The sequence below is a fragment of the Sphaerodactylus townsendi genome, linkage group LG02, assembly GCF_021028975.2.
Source record: "Sphaerodactylus townsendi isolate TG3544 linkage group LG02, MPM_Stown_v2.3, whole genome shotgun sequence".
NCBI classification, from domain to species: domain Eukaryota; kingdom Metazoa; phylum Chordata; class Lepidosauria; order Squamata; family Sphaerodactylidae; genus Sphaerodactylus; species Sphaerodactylus townsendi.
The window spans coordinates 62,250,642-62,267,673 of record NC_059426.1 but is presented as its reverse complement, the minus strand read 5'-3'; the positions used below and the strand labels follow the sequence as shown (position 1 = coordinate 62,267,673).

The following is a 17,032-nucleotide window of genomic DNA, read 5'->3' as shown; positions in this document are numbered from 1 at the left end:
TCACAGGCCAGGGGGCCTTGTCCCCTGGCCTCTGCAACAAGCCGGAAGCCAGGAGACAAGGTAGGGAAAGGGGGGGAATGGTGCCTTCCAGCCACTGCCATTTGCAAGGCAGCGGTTGGAAGCCGCTGTTTCGGAAACAACACCTTTGTGCCGCTCGGGGGTTGCGAGGCTGCTGCTGCTGTGATGCGGCGGCGGCCGTGCAACCCCCTCCCCAGGGACACTGTTTTTAGCATCCCTGGGTTGCTGTATTCCGCCCATGCAGAAACAGCCTCTATTTGCATCCTGAATCCCAGTACAATAACAAGGATGATGATGAACTTCCATAGTATTTCAACAATGTTGTAAACCCTCCCTCAAAGAGGATTCCAGCATATGAGTTATTAACCGCAGAGATTAAAACCTAGGAATCTGGATGTATATACTGGGAAACTTTAAGAACTTATTTTCCACAGGAATCTTTTCCAGACATCCTCCAGAGAGAGGATTATATCACTCCTTGATAATTGTAACTTCAAACATGTCTTGCAGAATTTCTTTCATAACCTTTAAGCTTGATGTGCGGTCATGAGTAATTTTAGCATTAATAACTGACAACATAAGCAGCAATTGCCCTTACTAGGTTAACCAACCAGGGCAACTATTTCTGATCTTGATTTAATTTGTAATGTTGATTTGTTTTTCATTAGAAGAATAGTGATAATCCAAGACCTCATTCTCGGAGGCTTATTTGCAGGAAGATATGCACAAATTTCACAGGACCCAACAGGAAAGTGGGTCCAAGTTTCACAGTCCTATAATCAACTGGAATGCATCCCTTATTAGCAGCCATTTCTGTTTGGCCCTAGGCTTAGTGTAAGTCTGCCATTTTTTCAGATGATGTACCTATGAGAAATTCAACAAAACAAATGAATACCACCCATATCACTCTCTCAAGTGGAATATTGTGTTTAGTGGGACAGACGGGTTACAGCTTTGTCTTCCTGGGAGCAGCTAGTAAACTGAATAATATTATCCAGTATCCTACCATTCCTTTAAACAAAGTCTGAGGTCTCCAGCTAAGGAGTAACAGGAGTCACAAGTAGGAGGAAGGCTTCTTTGGCTAGAGGAAGTCTAACTTAAGGTAGGCTATTGTCCAGAATTCATATAGTGTTTTAGAGTGTGCTTTATATCTGTCAGATAACTTATGCAGGAGACTTTTTCAAAATGGAAAGATCACAAGTTGTTTGACTTAAAGGAATCATATGGGAAACTATATAGAAATCTCCCACCTGCAAATCTCTAGTACTGTCTAGTACTCTTAGGAAGTTGTGTAGGCTAATTTTCCACCACTTCTTTTTCTTTTAACTGATTCAGGACTGCTTTCAGCATTTAACACTTTGGAAAGTGTATACTTCTACCTCAACCTGATTGGTTTTTGGAGAGAGGGGTGGTCTTTTTCTTTCAATTAATTTATAGTCATGTTTTTTTCTGTGTTTCTGGAGAAGTCCCGGATTCTGTGGTGTGTTGATGGCCAGGTTTTTATGCTTTTGTGATCATAGTGTTGGCCAGCAACTTACTATTGGTAGGATTATGTTTGATTCATTCTGGATGAAGAATTATACTCAATATGGAGGACATGTTTTTTGCATAAAGCCTTTCTGATATTCATTGCTGCTGCTTCAAAAGCAGGATGTTCTTCATCTGGTTTCTTCTTTCTACTAAGCATATTATGCATATTATCGCAATAGTCCTGAAATTACTTTTGTCCAAATGAAGCTAATTTTAAAAATGGACTGTTATCTTCTTATTAATTTTACAGCTGGGATGCTGATGCTGAGTTAAAGTATATTGTTAAAGTATGTTGTCTACTGGGTGAACTTATAGTGGAAATCACTTATTTGCTTTGCATCACATTGTTGGATTCCTTGTTATTCCAGCAAATTCAATCAGTCCTCTAATGGGTATGGATTCCTGATACAACAGAGAACTACATTCATACAATAGATACAATAGAGAACTACATTCATAATTATCTTCAACCCAAATTGTCACAACTATAGTATGCCCTTTGTGCCACCTCCCCAAATATGTGGATGTGTACAGTGTCATTGAATAGCAACCTCTTAAATATGCCCCGTTCCACAATTGATAGTCTGTTCAGAACACAACCTTTACTGCTCCCTACCTATCAATAAGCAACCTGCCCTATCCCTTCTAAACTAGTTATGGCCTAAACGGTCAATTAACAGGCCTAGTTAAGCTATCAATAGATAAACCATCCAACCTGAGATCATAAAGCAAGTGAAAAAAGCCTCCCCCAAAAGCCAATGAGGGAAGAAGACGACAATTCCTGCTTGGCCCCAATGGTGACCAGCTAATCCTGTGATAATTAAGGAAAGATGAGTCTGTGAGTGGGTGACAGTGGCACAAGCTGCCTCACAAGGGAGAAATGGCAATAAAACCTTCTCCCTCCAGACTTCCCACCGGATGGCAGCTTTTGACTTGCAACCAATCAGGCCTCATGTTTTATTCAGATTGGACTGGAGCAAATCAATCCCCAGCTTTTCAGCCAGGAATGTCTCTATTGTGTTGTCTTCATTTATGATCCAAGTACCATCACTAGAGAGACTTTTTCAGGGGACAAACAGTGCAATCCTAAATTGAGCTACACCTTTCTAAGACCATTGATTTCAGTGGACTAAGAAGGGTTTAACTGTGCTTATGACTGCACTGTGAGCTCTTAAGCTTCCATCACTGTTCTGTAATCAGAGAAAATATTAGCTAACAGGAACACAGTAGCACTAACAGTACAGCTGCAGTTACAGAACTATCCCAAGGATAGTTGCACCCATTTAAACCCACTGACTTCACTGCACACTATCTGGACCGTCTATCTGTTATGTTCAGCAGATTATCCAGGACTTTCTCCTAAAGGCAAAGCTACTCCTACAGTCAAAGATTTGAGGGTTTTATGTTCCATTCAGACATGAAAACACTTGTAATGAACTAATCTCTTTAGATAAGAAATAACAGACATCATTTTTTAAAAGAAAATTAAAAAGTGATTAGTTGAGGACAAAATCTGTTAATAGGTTTATGTAACAACAAAAGGAATACTCTGGGAAATTTAAACAAACACAATTAATCGAAAAAGAGAAGATGAGACGAAAGAATGATTAACAAATATTCCTTTAAATGCTTTTAGGTCGGCCTGTTCAGCTGAAATTAAAACTTCAAATATATGGATTAAGTATGGTATTAAATGTTGCTTTACTTCAATACAGACTAGGGCTGCATCCAGAAAGCAGTCCATGGGCCACCAGTGGCCCACAGGCCAATTTCTGGTGGGCCAACAGTTGGGTCCTGATTCTTGGACTCTCGTAAAATATTTTATACTAGAGGAACCTCAGTGTGATCAAAGAATATAGGTATATTTTTAAGCTAAAAGGCCTAGTCAGGATAGTTTATAATCAATCTTTTGTGCAGGCTATTATGCACAGACCTGTGCTGTGTAAATATATTAGTAGATTTGGGGGAATCTAATATTTTAAACAAGTGGAAAACACAAGGATGAAATTAGTCTAAATTGGGCATGTTTCTGTGCACAAAAAGTGAATTAATTATCATATGTTCACTATTCAGGGAGTCAAGGCTTACGTGATAAAATTAGAAGGGATTTGCAGTCTGATCATATGCATGTTTACTTAGAAATCAATTCTGCTGAACTTAACAATTGAAAGATGTATAAGTACAGCTACAGCCTTTAAAATATATACACTGTTATGCTAGAATAATATTGCTATGACTATTTTTTTCAGAACATGCCATCAAATGAAGTCTTGATTCATTTTTAAAGGCTGTTTAAAGGATTTCTGTAGACGTAATTACTTCCTGCTGGAAACTACAAGATATCTGAAATGTATCATTAAGAAGACTCCTGTTCCATCTTATGTCCTTCTTGTAGTCAACAAGTGGTGTTCACTAGACTGCTGTATGATAGGCAATTGAATGCAGTCTTCATCAGTAATGATGTTTCTGTATATTAGCTGGGGTAGATGCTGATTCATAATGGGAAAATCTTTTGTCATTCTATGTTAAAGTCCAAGAGACAAGCAGAATTTTAAAGCAAACAAAAAAGCTGGGCAAAACAACCAAGGAATATAAACACACACACACACACACACACACACACACACACACACACACACACACACACGATAAACAGAGAAAGCACAATGCTGTTCTACCATTCATTTTAGGGTTGGGCAGGCACATTCTGTCAGCCAGTAGAAGACTATATAATAATACTTTATATAACTATATAATAATACTTAATTTTACAGCCATTTCAAAATGTGAATGTGAACTTTAACAATCAATATGGCAGACTTTGTTTACCAATGCACAGAGCTTTGCAATTTGCATAGTAACCTGTGGTTTTTCATTCAGAAAGGCGCTTTTCAACCCAAACTGACTCTACCAGATATGTGCTTCCTAATTTTTTTAAAAATACTTCACATAACATTATTTTGTAGAATAACCACTGTGGTGGGACTGATTAAATGGTTTCAAGATGTCTCTTTCAAAAGAACACTACCTTAGTTCATGCCTTGTCCTATTAACAATCTGCCTAACACTCTTTTACCACCCACAAGACATTCAACCTTCCTCCCACTTGTCAGATGCCCCATATTCATTCTGTCATTTTAAAGGTGTGTCTATTTATGATAGTTCAGAGAAATCTGCAGTACATATCTTTTGCTTAGTGCAGTTAAAAAATAACTACTTTTTGAAAATTATCACCATGCAAGCTACAGAAGCTTATTTGGGAATTGAGGTGTTTTAAGATAGCTTTTTTTCTAGCTTCCAAGAGCTTAATAGGTGTCTTCCATTAAGCAAATATAGTGCACTAAATAATGCTTCCCAAAGCTTTCCTATTGAACCTAAAGTATAAAACAATTTGATTTTTAATCAGTGTGAACAGATTATATAGACACAACCTTTCGCTTATCAGATGCTAGCAAATGGTTATACAAAGTTTATATTTCAAAAGGGCAACTCCCTCCTTCTAGGGCTGTCAACTACAGCCTGGACAGTTCTTGGAGATCTGAAGGGAGTTCCATAAATGGTAGAATTTGGGGAGGAATTTCACCAAGTATCTGTGGGATATCATAGTCTACCTTCTAAACCTGCCACTTTTTGGAAGGAAACTGATCTCTGTAGTGCAGAGATCAGATGTAATTCTGAGAGAACTCCATGACCCACCAGGAAGTTGTCAACATCAGAGGCGTTCCTCCCATTGGGCAAAGTGGGCAGCTGCCCTGGGCACCACCTTTGGTGGGTGTCAAAATTGCAGGTTCGTTTGTGGGGGATTTTGTATTTTCAGTGGTTTTTGTTTTTGGCCTGCAGAGGGCACAGTTTTTAGGCTAGCAGCACCAAAATTTCAGGGATTTTTTTGGGAGACTCTCCTAATGATATGACCCAGGTTTGGTGAGGTTTGGTTTAGGGAGTCCAAAGTTATGGACTCCCAAAGGGAGTGCCCCATTCCCCATTGTTTCCAGTGGGAGCTAATAGGAGATGGGGACTACACCTTTGAGGGTCCATAACTTTGGACCCCCTGACCAAAACTTCACCAAATCTGGGTGGTATCATCAGTAGGGTCTCATGAAGATACTCTGAAATTTTGGTGCTGCTATCTTAATAATTACACCCCTGACAACAGGTACCCCCTAAATTTCCCCAGATTCTCTTTTTAAATCCACTCCCTTCCTGCCAATGCTTGTTTTCTTTCTTTCTTTTATTCTCTCAATGCCTAATAAAGGTTATTATTATTATTATTAAATCCACCTCCTTCAGCATGGATTTAAAGGGAGAATCTGAGGTCCTCAGTTTTAACATTGAAAGGGATGCTGTTTCAGGGTGGGGGAGAATCCACCGCAAAATAGCATCACTTTCAATGTTGTTTTAACTGGGGACCCAGATTCTCCCTTTAAGGTGGATTTAAAAGGAGAATCTGGGCTCCCTAGTTTAAACACCATTGAAAATGATGCTGTTTGGGGATGGATTCTAGCATCACTTGTTTAAACTAGGGAGCCCAGATTCTCCTTTTAAATCCACCTTAAAGGGAGAATCTGGGATCCCCAGTTTAAATAACATTGAAAGTGATGCTGTTTCCCCCAATTGAGGACTGGATACAACACAATAAAATGTTTTCATAGCAGTAATAAAACATTTTGAAAGCATTTTGAAAATGTTTTCCAAAAATTATTTTTGCTGTGTGGCATGGCCTATTGCTGTGTTCAGATTTGTGAGTTGGGGGATGTTCTATAATGTGATGGTGACTTTGAAATGACCTTGTGGAAAAAAATCATTGTTTGGTCATGGTAGGGGAGGGTGGCTGCCCATGGGGGGGGGCATCAAACTCGGGTTTTGCCCAGGGCTCCAGTTTGCCCAGGTATGCCTCTGGTCAACATTACCTCTTCCCTGAAAATAAGAGAAAAATAAGAGGGCAAAGTGTATGTTTTATTTTTCCTTTTTGTTTCTCTTTGGGAATCTGTTGCTGTCTTTTATTTCACATGAACTCCATCCTCTCTTTCTATAATTTGCAGGCATTTACTCTTGACTTCCTCTCTCTCTCTCTCTCTCTCTCTCTCTCTCTTTCTGCTTGGTTTCATCACAGTAGTTGAACGCAGCTCATACAGCTAACACACCTTGCTCAAGGCAGGGGTTCAATTACAGGGAATCAAATACCTGTTTTCTGCGTGGACAGAGATGACCCTATACAGAGAAAAGCTACAACAGCTGTGAAATGAATCCTTAAAATGGACAGATGGGCTGGGATACACCTTAGCTCTGAAAGGATAATCTGAGAAAACCAAAAAGGGGGAAAGAGCTGCAACAGACACTGCAATATAATTATTTTGAAGTAGCATATTTGTAAAAAAAAAGGAACAAAAACTAACTGGCAATTAGTTTTTTTGTTGATTAACTAGATCACTTCTAAATTAATCTATTAATTAATGGGGACAGAGAGGCTCAACCCTAGCTCAGAGAATATTTAATGAATATCTCTGCACTGAATAGTGAACATAATGAGCGACCAATTAAGGCTATGCAAGCAGAGCCAGAAGAGGGAAAAGTGCTTTTTATGGAATGAATTGATGCTACGTGCGGTGGGCTGGCATTGGCAATGGCCTCATGGAAAAATGTATTCAAATCATATGATGGACTGTGATGGCAGTGCGGGGTTGGGGATAGGACTAGTTCCTGTGTAGTTTGTGGAGACTGCATTTGCCCAAGTGGGATCAGATTCACAAAATCTTATGTCACAATCAACATGTTGGACTTTGGGGCAATATTCTTGCTTTGGCTGCAACATACTAACATGGCTAATAGGCTGGAATCAGTGAACCTCATGCATTAGATATGACATTCTGGTTTTCTAAAGAAGAATTCCTTTGAAAGTATAGCGAACACAACTTCTTAGATATCATCATTTGGACAGATCTAAAAATGTGTTCTTCCAAAGCAGCAGAAATTATACTTCAGAATCAAATACAAAGGTTAAAACTGAGTCTCCAAATGAATGGGAATTTGCAAAATTTAAATACAATCACCACATTTTCTGACAGGCAAAATTTTAGTGGGTTATAGTAAATCAACACATACAGAAGCCCACAATGACTAAAATCAGCAATGCAGATTACAAAGACGGAATGATACACATTAGCAAGCAAATTAACATGCATCAAGGAAAAAGCACACCACTCATAGCTTAAGTGGTTGACAGGTAAGGAATTTTCCAATTACCTGTCAAGAAGGCATAACTGAGCTCAGTCAATATGCAATCAATGCACTTTACAAATTAATGCTATTTAGGTAGAATGACTGGAGTGGAAGACCTCAAAATGGACACGCAACACACTGTTGCTGAAATTTGAAAGCATGTTTGACAGAAGCCATTGGAAGTTACTTCTCAGTAAACTTGTTGCATGACCTACTAAGTAAAAAGGAACCCACACATTCCTGAAAATGAGCTGTATTTTCTCAGACTTCAATCCCATACACGTTTCTGTGCAAGTAAGCCCCACTAAAAACAGTGGGATGTATTCAAGTGAACATTCTTATACGTAGGCTGTACATCTCACTGGCCTCCATGTGATCCCACACAACTGGTAAGGAACAGGTTTTTATTGGAACCAGTGTAACACATAAATAAAGCAGGGTAAAACAGACAACACCCAAGCTTGTTCAGAACAAAAGTCCATATCAAAAATACCTGACTTGCCAAAGGACTGAAGTTTATTTACATATTTTCAACCTGTGCAGTAAACATTCGTCACCTATCATTTTTATGAGCATGGCAGGTGCCAAAATACAGATAGCAAACAAAGTGCACCCATATGAACCTATTTAATGACAATTCTACTACTACTCTAGCATCCTTCCTCTACATAATATTTGCTAAAATATAAACCTTCATATTTGTGAAGTGTGTATGAAGATAGGAGCAGCAGTGGCATAGTGGTCAAGAGCAGGTGTACTCTAATCTAGAGAAACCGGGTTTGATTCCCCGTTCTGCTGCTTGAGCTGTGGAGCCTTATCTGGGGAATTCAGATTAGTCTGTATACTCCAACACATGCCAGCTGGGTGACCTTGGGCTAGTCATAGCTCTATGGAACTCTCTCAGCCCCACATACCTCACAGGGTGTTTGTTGTGAGGGGGGAAGGGTAAGGAGTTTGTAAGCCCCTTTGAGTCTCCTACAGGAGAGAAAGGGGCGATATAAATCCAACTCTTCTTCTTCAACATAAAGTCACAATAATAGAATAAGAGCATATGCCACTACATCACTTCTCTCTCTCTAGACCCTTCATCCACAAGCAACACTGCACATTTCAGGATGTTCTTCATATGAGACCTGTTCTGAGATGATGATGATGATGATGATGATGATGAGGAGGAGGAGGAGGAGGAGGAGGAGGAGGAGGATGGTGATCTAAGCTTCAAACTGTGATGTAAAATATGATGGAATGTTTGAACATACATACATACATACCCAAGTTGAGGTGCAAAGCCAGCTTCCCTTTCTGAAGCTCCAGTGTTATATAATCTCCACGCTGCCCTTCTCCATGGAACAAGACCCCATCTCCCTGCATACTCTTGAACTTCAGGGAAATAACATCTTTAAAGGTGCTCATCTGTTTTTGGTTGAATCTGTAGAGGAGGGAGCTTCTACCATCAAAGTCAGCAATATCTGATTCTATAGGAGAAAAAGGAAGCAAACGATTCTTAATGCAGAAGGACTAGAACCCTTAAAGCAATTCTAAATTTTGTTGGGGAAGGAGCAGGAGGTATTCAGTACTCTATCAAAAACAGAGCACAACTATTGTCAGATGTTTTCAGCTTGCCAGGATATAACAACTTAAAAGCAGAGAAGCATTCAAAAAGCTCTGATCACTATTCAGCATAAATTACACACACACACATACACGCCCAAGGCAGAAAGGACTATATGTATTCTATATTATATGGCGTAATAAAATCCCTTCGAGTAGCAGCCAACTTATGGCATACCATACGATTTTCAAGGCAAGAGATGAGCAGAAGCGGTTTGCCATAGCCTGCCTCTATGTGGCAACCCTGGATTTCCTTGGTGATCTCCCATCCAAGGACTAACCTGGGCTAACTCTGCTTAGCAACTAAGATAACAAGACTGAGCTAGCCCAGGCCATGCAAGTCAGGGTGAATTAGTATATATATTTAATTAAACGATTTGTATGTTGTTGCCTCTCCAACAGTGGCAACTAAAGTGTACAGCCCAGGCCTTAAACTTCCTAGAATCCAACAGAAGTCAACTTAACTAACATTCAGCATTCTTTACGGATTTGATCTGGCAGTCCTAGCAATCACAGCAGCAGTGTTAATAGTCAGGTATCCTACATGTGCAAACCTGTAAACTTTAAAAATTCACTGATCATGAAGAATATTTGTGTACCTGAACATACATTCCTAATAGTTTGAAACAATGTTGTAATTTTGTGCTATTACCCCTTGCTCTGCCAACATTCAAATTTATATTAATTGATGAAATATTACTACAGTATATACAACTATATTAAAATGTCTGAAGCTTAGTCCCTGGAATTTTCTTATTTATGGCATATTTTTTCACTTCAAATACTGAAAAAAATAATTACTTGGTGGACAGAAAGGCTCAAGAAATTGTCTAGCCAAGGTGAAAAATTCCCCTGAGAAGGGAATAAGGTGCATATTTTTGTATCATATCCCAAAGTACTAGTTGAAATTGCCAGTTTCTGACCAGGTATCTCATTTAAGGGCAAGAAAGAATCTTAATAAACAGATTTTAGTTCAAGTAACAATAATACCAACAATGTGTCACATAAAGTAGCATACTCTGGGGTCATGCGAAAATTGCAGATGGCACATTAAATTGCAGTGTCTTGCCCAATAACAAGTCAGAGAAGATTTACCTATGAAAAATATACCAAGGTTAGAAAAAAAAAATCTCCCATAAGAATGTGGCAGAAGTAAGCTTTAACTGTGCATTGTTACCTGGCAACGATATCTCCTCACATCCAACTCTTTCTATATATTTATTTATTTATTTATTTATTTATTTATTTATTTATTTATTTATTGTTTCGATTTATAAACCGCCCCATCCCCTGGGGGCTCTGGGCGGTGAACAACATTCACATATACAATTAATTAAATCGATAACAACAATATAATACTAAAAACCATTAAAAACTACTTAAAAACAGCGGTTAGCATCATAATAGGCGGGCATATAGTCTTGTTCTATATGTTTCTCTGTTATCAGACAAGTGGGTTTTCAGTGTCAGCTCACAATGTTACTCTATTCAAACTCCTACAATCCCAGTTAAAGGTGCAAGCAGTCTCCATCATGGATCCAATCAAAGAATCATGACAGGAATCATGAGCTAAAATGCCAACTCATAATGTGACAGCCAGGCCCCTGTGAATAATTACTACTCCCCTTCATCAAGGGCTACGGTCATCAACTCTGATTTGGGAATTCCTGGAGATTTGGGGGTGATGCCTGGAAAAAGAGAAGTTCAGGGGCCAGAGATGTGCTGTTACTCATAGTGCTGTTACCCATTTCTCCTAGATTATATCAAAGCTGGCATCTCCTAAAGAAAAATGAGAGAACAGTAATAATTGCAGAAGAGTTCCAGGACCCACCCTTGAGGGTTTGTCTTGTAACTCCACAAGAATGCCACTCATCCAGACCAAAATGAACACTTGGTGCTTTCAGGACAATAACCTAACATTTCAAACTACTCAATAAGTAGTTTGAAATACATGTCATGTCAGCAAGGGGATGGGCACCTTTGCTCATTATGTGGCATGCATGTGGATAATTATTTGGATAAATCACCACCATCACTTTTTAAAATGCTTACTCATTAGAATGAGGCAATGAATGGATCACTCTTGGGCTGTTTTTGCACAGCTGCGGAAACACAGCTCCACTGGCATGAATTGTGCCAGTGGAGGCTTAGAGGCTGTTCGCATGCTATCGTGCAAGTAGCCCCGACTTGCTCCCCTGCCGGAGAGGCGGCTCCGTGTGGGTCGGCCCCCTCCACTGACCTACCTGTCCAGCTTCACTCTGGAGGGCTGCAGGGACCCGCCCACACTGCCCTCCGACCTCCAGAGCGATGCTGGACAGGAAGGTCAGTGGCGGCGACGGGAAAAGTGGTGGTGTCCCACTGGTGCGGTTCGCACCGCGCCGACAGGAAGACGCCGCTTTGCAAAATCCTTGCACATTGAGCAAGGTTTAAAGCGGCATCTTCATGCCGCTCCAGGGTGGCCAGGACGGCGCTGCTGCAATGCAGCAGTACCTCCTGTGCGAACAGCACACTAGGGACAGCGTTTTTTCCATCTCTAGGGCGCTGTTATTTGGCTGTGTGGAAATGGCCTTTGTTTCATTTCCTTATCGCTACTCTCTCTTCTCTCATTCCTTACCCTGTCTGTTCTGTCTTTCAGCCTGGTTCTTCCGTGTCCTCATTTCAAGCTCTCTATGTTTTAGTATTGTTCACTGAATAGTTATTGATTATTTTTATTTTGTTTTAGATTGCTGTTTTAAACAGTAGGTTGCTACTGTTGCTACTTTAGAGCAAGCAGACCAAAATACAAGACACATTTTTTCAATGAGTAAAATAAAATAGTAAAAATGTATGACAGTTGCTGAGCACTTATCTGAGAAAATTTAAAACATGTTATGCTGCTCTTCTGTTCTACAGAAGACATGAAATCTGTGGGGAAATGTAAAAAAGCACATGTCATCTAAACAATCTGACATTCAAAAGTCAATGGTGGCAGTTTTCATGAAAACAAATCATTGCCTTCTGCTTAAATATAATAAGATCACTGTGATGTGTCAAAAGAGTATATTCCATAGGCCTTTGGAAGAAGTTCAAAAGAAATTAGTTCCTGAGTTAGATGTGGAATACAGAATCAACTTCTTATAGTGGACTTCAGATCAGAAACTTCCAAAAACAAAGATAAACCAGTGAGAGCCTCTGGGACATTAGGCAAAGCATTAGAAAATACAAAGTAATCCTGCCTATGTTTCAACTGTTATAGCCCTACTATGAATCAAATGTGTTCCTTGAAATTATTTGAGCTGATGCCCTTGCAATGTTTTGAAGAACACAAGAAACTAGGAGGAAAGTTTCCTTCCAATATTACCATTTAAAGTTTCCTTCATGCCTCTTTAATAAGTGTGAAGCAACAATACTAGCCTGATAGTGTTATAGAAGGATAAGGTGTTTCTGCACACAGTTTTGCAGTGTTAAATAAATACTATTTGAAGAGGAACCTTTTCCTTAAGCAACGTGGCACATGTGATTCATCCACTTATGGGCCAGTTCACAAGCTACATCACACAAAGTTCTGCCCTGCAGGGGTGGCCCTCCACCTTCGGCTGCTATATCCCATTCTCAGGGTGATTAGGAACCAGAAATTAACACCGGCAGGCACATTGCACTTCAAAGGGAAGCCCCTGCCTGGGATGCAGCTCATACAGATGGATCCCCCTTCCTTTTGGGGGGTTCTTTTTCTGAGGTTCATGTGGAACAAGCATATACACATACACACATACCCCAGTGGGAGAAACTTTTTACAACCCAACTGCACTCTGGTGGGTTGAAAAAGAGCCCGGCTCACCAAGAGGAAGAGAGGGAGAGTTGCCCGCACAGAAAGAGAAAAGGGTGGAGGAAGAGAGGGGAGGGTGCAGCAGGGAAATTGAGGCATCCTGGTCCAAGGACAAAAGCATGCTTGCAGGGGAGATTGGGGCCACAGGCCAGCCAGGCAAGAGGGCACCTGGGTGCAGGTTCTTACTCAGGAGCAGGCGCTTACTCAGCAGCTAGGAGGGGTCTGGGTACTGCTTGGAGACATTGACTGGGTGCATGGTCTCTGGCTGCTGGACCAGGGTCTCCAGGTGCAGGGGCATGGGGCCATGAGGCAGTGCATCTGGGCGCCCACTCCGCACATTGCCAGCCAGGTAGTAGAGGGCCAAGAGCTGGAGAATGCAGAAGACCACAAGGAGGTGTCATCCATGTCACACCCAGTTCCAAAACTGCTCCTACCCCGAACTTGTCACCCCCACCCCGGCCCTGACTCAACTCGAACGGGTGATCCAGCTGGAGGTGCTGGCGTGGGGGAAGGAGAGGAGGCAAACTCTGTGCGGGGGAGAGAGAGGAGGCAAACTCTGCACAGGAGGCCAGCAAAGAGTGGGTGGAGAGCTGCAGGGGCAACAAAGATTGCTTCAGCACAAGACCAACAACAGGCCCAGCCGGAAGGCTGGTAGAATGCCGTGGGTGTGGGGGTTGATTTTGCACTCCCACATGATTAAATTGGATGCACCTGGGGACATGTGACCCACATGTACATCTGGCAGGTACACCACTGATACAGCCTATATATGGATATATCTGTTGGTAAGAATAAGCCAACTCACATTTACTTTACAAAGGAAACCATGGATCAGAACCTCTATAAATTTGGGGCTTAAATCCATGGCCAGTAGTACAGACAATAAAATATACACTGCATGGGCACTTGCTCCACATATTCACATTTGCAGATGACTCAGTGACTGTGCAGAGACAGGAGTGGGGGCAGCATCCCTGTACATGCTCTCTCTCCCAGCACAGTGAGGCAATGCACAGACAGGTCATATGTGGAAGGCTCCTAATGAAAGGATTTGGGTGTGGAGAACTCTGCTACATTATAGTGAGTTATGCTAGGTAATTAGAATACTTCATCCAATCCTTATGTTTTATTTTTGACCCCACATATTTAGTCTAAGCAAGAGGATGGTCCAGTACTACCAATCTCATCAGATCTCAGAACTAAGAAGGGTTGGTATTTGTTTGAGAAAGACTCTACAAAGAAAGGCAGTGGCAAACCACCTTTGTTTTTCATTCATCTTGAAAGCTCTTTGCTGGTACTGCAACTTGGAAGCACACACATACACCTCAAGATCTAATAGAATGTTGAAAGCCACCTTAATAATTTATTCCTGTGCTAGCAACATGCAGTCCCCACTCTAAGAATATCTCCATTGCACAGGGTAGTTACCAAAGTGGATTCATAACTTTTGCCACTCCCCCAAGCAACAACACTTCACAATAAAAAGGATCCACTGTCATGTTATAAATGTGCTGAAAAGTTGTCTCAGATCCTACATGTCCTGGCACCCCTAAAATAACTGCTATGCCAAACAGCCACTTGGATAACTTGTGAAGTCAAGTCTAGCCATTCCAGTTATTTTACTCATTTTCTCCTACATTGTCTGTCTGAACACTTAAACTATCCCAGCTTTCAGTTCATAAGCATTTCTCCACAGTACATTAATTTTATCTCATGGTATGAAAGGCACTGTCAGTGAGAGAAAAGCAGAGGTGGTATAAGGAAGACCTGCAAAGTAATTTTCTGTACAAGGAGATGACATACTTCCTAACCTCTGAAAGGAAAGCATTTCTGTAGTCACTGAATTATAATATACATATTCTATTTCCTAGCCACTTAGCAGAATTTATGTCAGACTGAGATGATGCCTTTCATAAGATTACCTAGATGTAGAATCTGATCAGCATTCAAAATGTAGTCCATAAATTTCAACACATTACAAACATGTAAACACTGGTCAGCAGTATTTTCCAGTGATAAGTTAACAAGACCATTTTGAAATATAAAGATCCCAACTCACCAACCCATCATCTCATTTTCATCACCCAGAATGCAAGCAATCAACCTGCCATTTATGTACATGGGTCTTCTAATATTATTCTAGTTTGTCATGATGATCACATTGTCCTGGATCTACATGGTAAATGTCTTGTGCAATTTTATTATATTATGAACTATGATTTTTCTCACTGCTTAACATACAAGAAAAATGCTCTTAGATCCTGAAAATTCCATGCTCAGATGAGAAGGGAAAAAAGAGTACAGCAGTACTATAGCTGTACAATTACCTTTCAGATCCACAGGAGAGTTTTGGACTCCTATGGCCTATTCTGAGAATACAGAGAAAAAAATAATAGTATTTATGTGTTCCCTAGCCCAAGCTAGCCTGATCTTGTCAAATCTCAGAGGCTAAGCAGGGTCTGCCCTGGTCGTTATTTGGATGTGAGACCTCCAAAGAAGCTTAGAGTCACAACATAGAGATAAGCAATGGTAAACTGTCTCTGAACATGTGTTGCCTGGAAAACCTCATGGGGTAGCTGTGACTTGATAGCAAAAAAAATGTGATGCAATCCTGACTTGACCCTCCACAATAACTTTTTGTAGGCACTACTATCAAGTACTCAAGAAGTCCTGAGGGGTGATAGGGGGGTTATTTTGACACTCAAGGGGTTATTTTGGCACTCAGCATACAATTTGTATGGGCCCCTTTCTCCAGTTTCCAGAGCAATAAAATCTTAGTTTTGCAAAAGGAAAAGACTAATGAGAAGCAGGATGAACTTTTAAATGAAGAAAAGGGGTCTTGATGGCCCATCACACAACTCCTGTTTTTGCCTGATGATGAAAGTGAAATTTTCTAGACTTCCAGGTTCTATGGCAGTGATGGTGAACCTTTTTGAGACCGAGTGCCCAAATTGCAACCCAAACCCCACTTAATTATCGCAAAGTGCCAACCTGGCAATTTAACCTGAATGCTGAGGTTTAGTTTAGAAAAAAACACCGGTTGGCTCCCTCTTCCTCCGCCCCACCTGCTTGAGCAGGGGCCAGCCTGCTCTAGCCTCCAGCAAGTCCCATGCGCACTGCTCTGTGTCTCTCCAGCATCTCTGCCTCCTCTGCGCCTCCCCCCTCAGGCAGCAGCCACCCGGAGCACAGGCACCGGGCCCACCAGCCAAGTCCTCCCTGCTCCCCATGTCATGCTCAGCGGCCCAGACCAACCTAGATGTGAAGGGGGGGTGATTTTCTGCTCCCCACATGACAAACTCTGTGTGCGTGCCCACAGAGAAGGCTCCGAGTGCCATCACTGTTCTATGGGGAAAGAGAGGAGAGCAAACATTTTCCATGATCCTCACCAGGCAATAAATATGGAACAAGGGATTTATGTTTTTTGCAAGAAGGCTTGAATGTCCCTCCTCCTGCCTGTCCTTCCACTTGGCTGCAGAGGCATAGCTAGGAGAAATGTAGGCTGGGGCAAAATCTGACCCCCCCCCCCCCGGGTATGGGCAGCTGCCCTCCCCAACCATGACCAAAGAATGTTTTTTTTGCACCAGGTCATCTCAAAGTCATCATCACATTATAGAACATGACCCAATTAACACAAATCTGAACACAGCAGTGGTCCATGCCACACAGCGAAAATAAAAATTTTGACAACATTTTCAAAATGCTTTCAAAATGTTTAACAACTGTTATAACTCTTTAAAGTGTTTTAAGTGACATATGACTTAAAATGCTTTCAAAATGTGAATGGCATTTCTTTTTGCCCTCAGGAATACAGCTGTCAACAGGCCTGCAGAAGTGTCCTGTCCCTTTAACAAA

General features: G+C 41.0%; 1 protein-coding gene across 1 annotated transcript in view; it reads right to left on the bottom strand.

Annotated features, from left to right (window-relative positions):
* Nucleotides 1–17,032, bottom strand: part of CNTNAP5 (contactin associated protein family member 5) — a 512,649-nt gene that overhangs the window by 279,021 nt on the left and 216,596 nt on the right. The window contains exon 5 of the mRNA XM_048484843.1: nt 9,036–9,239. Coding sequence (XP_048340800.1) covers nt 9,036–9,239 — 204 coding nt within the window. The remainder of the gene's footprint in view (nt 1–9,035; nt 9,240–17,032) is intronic.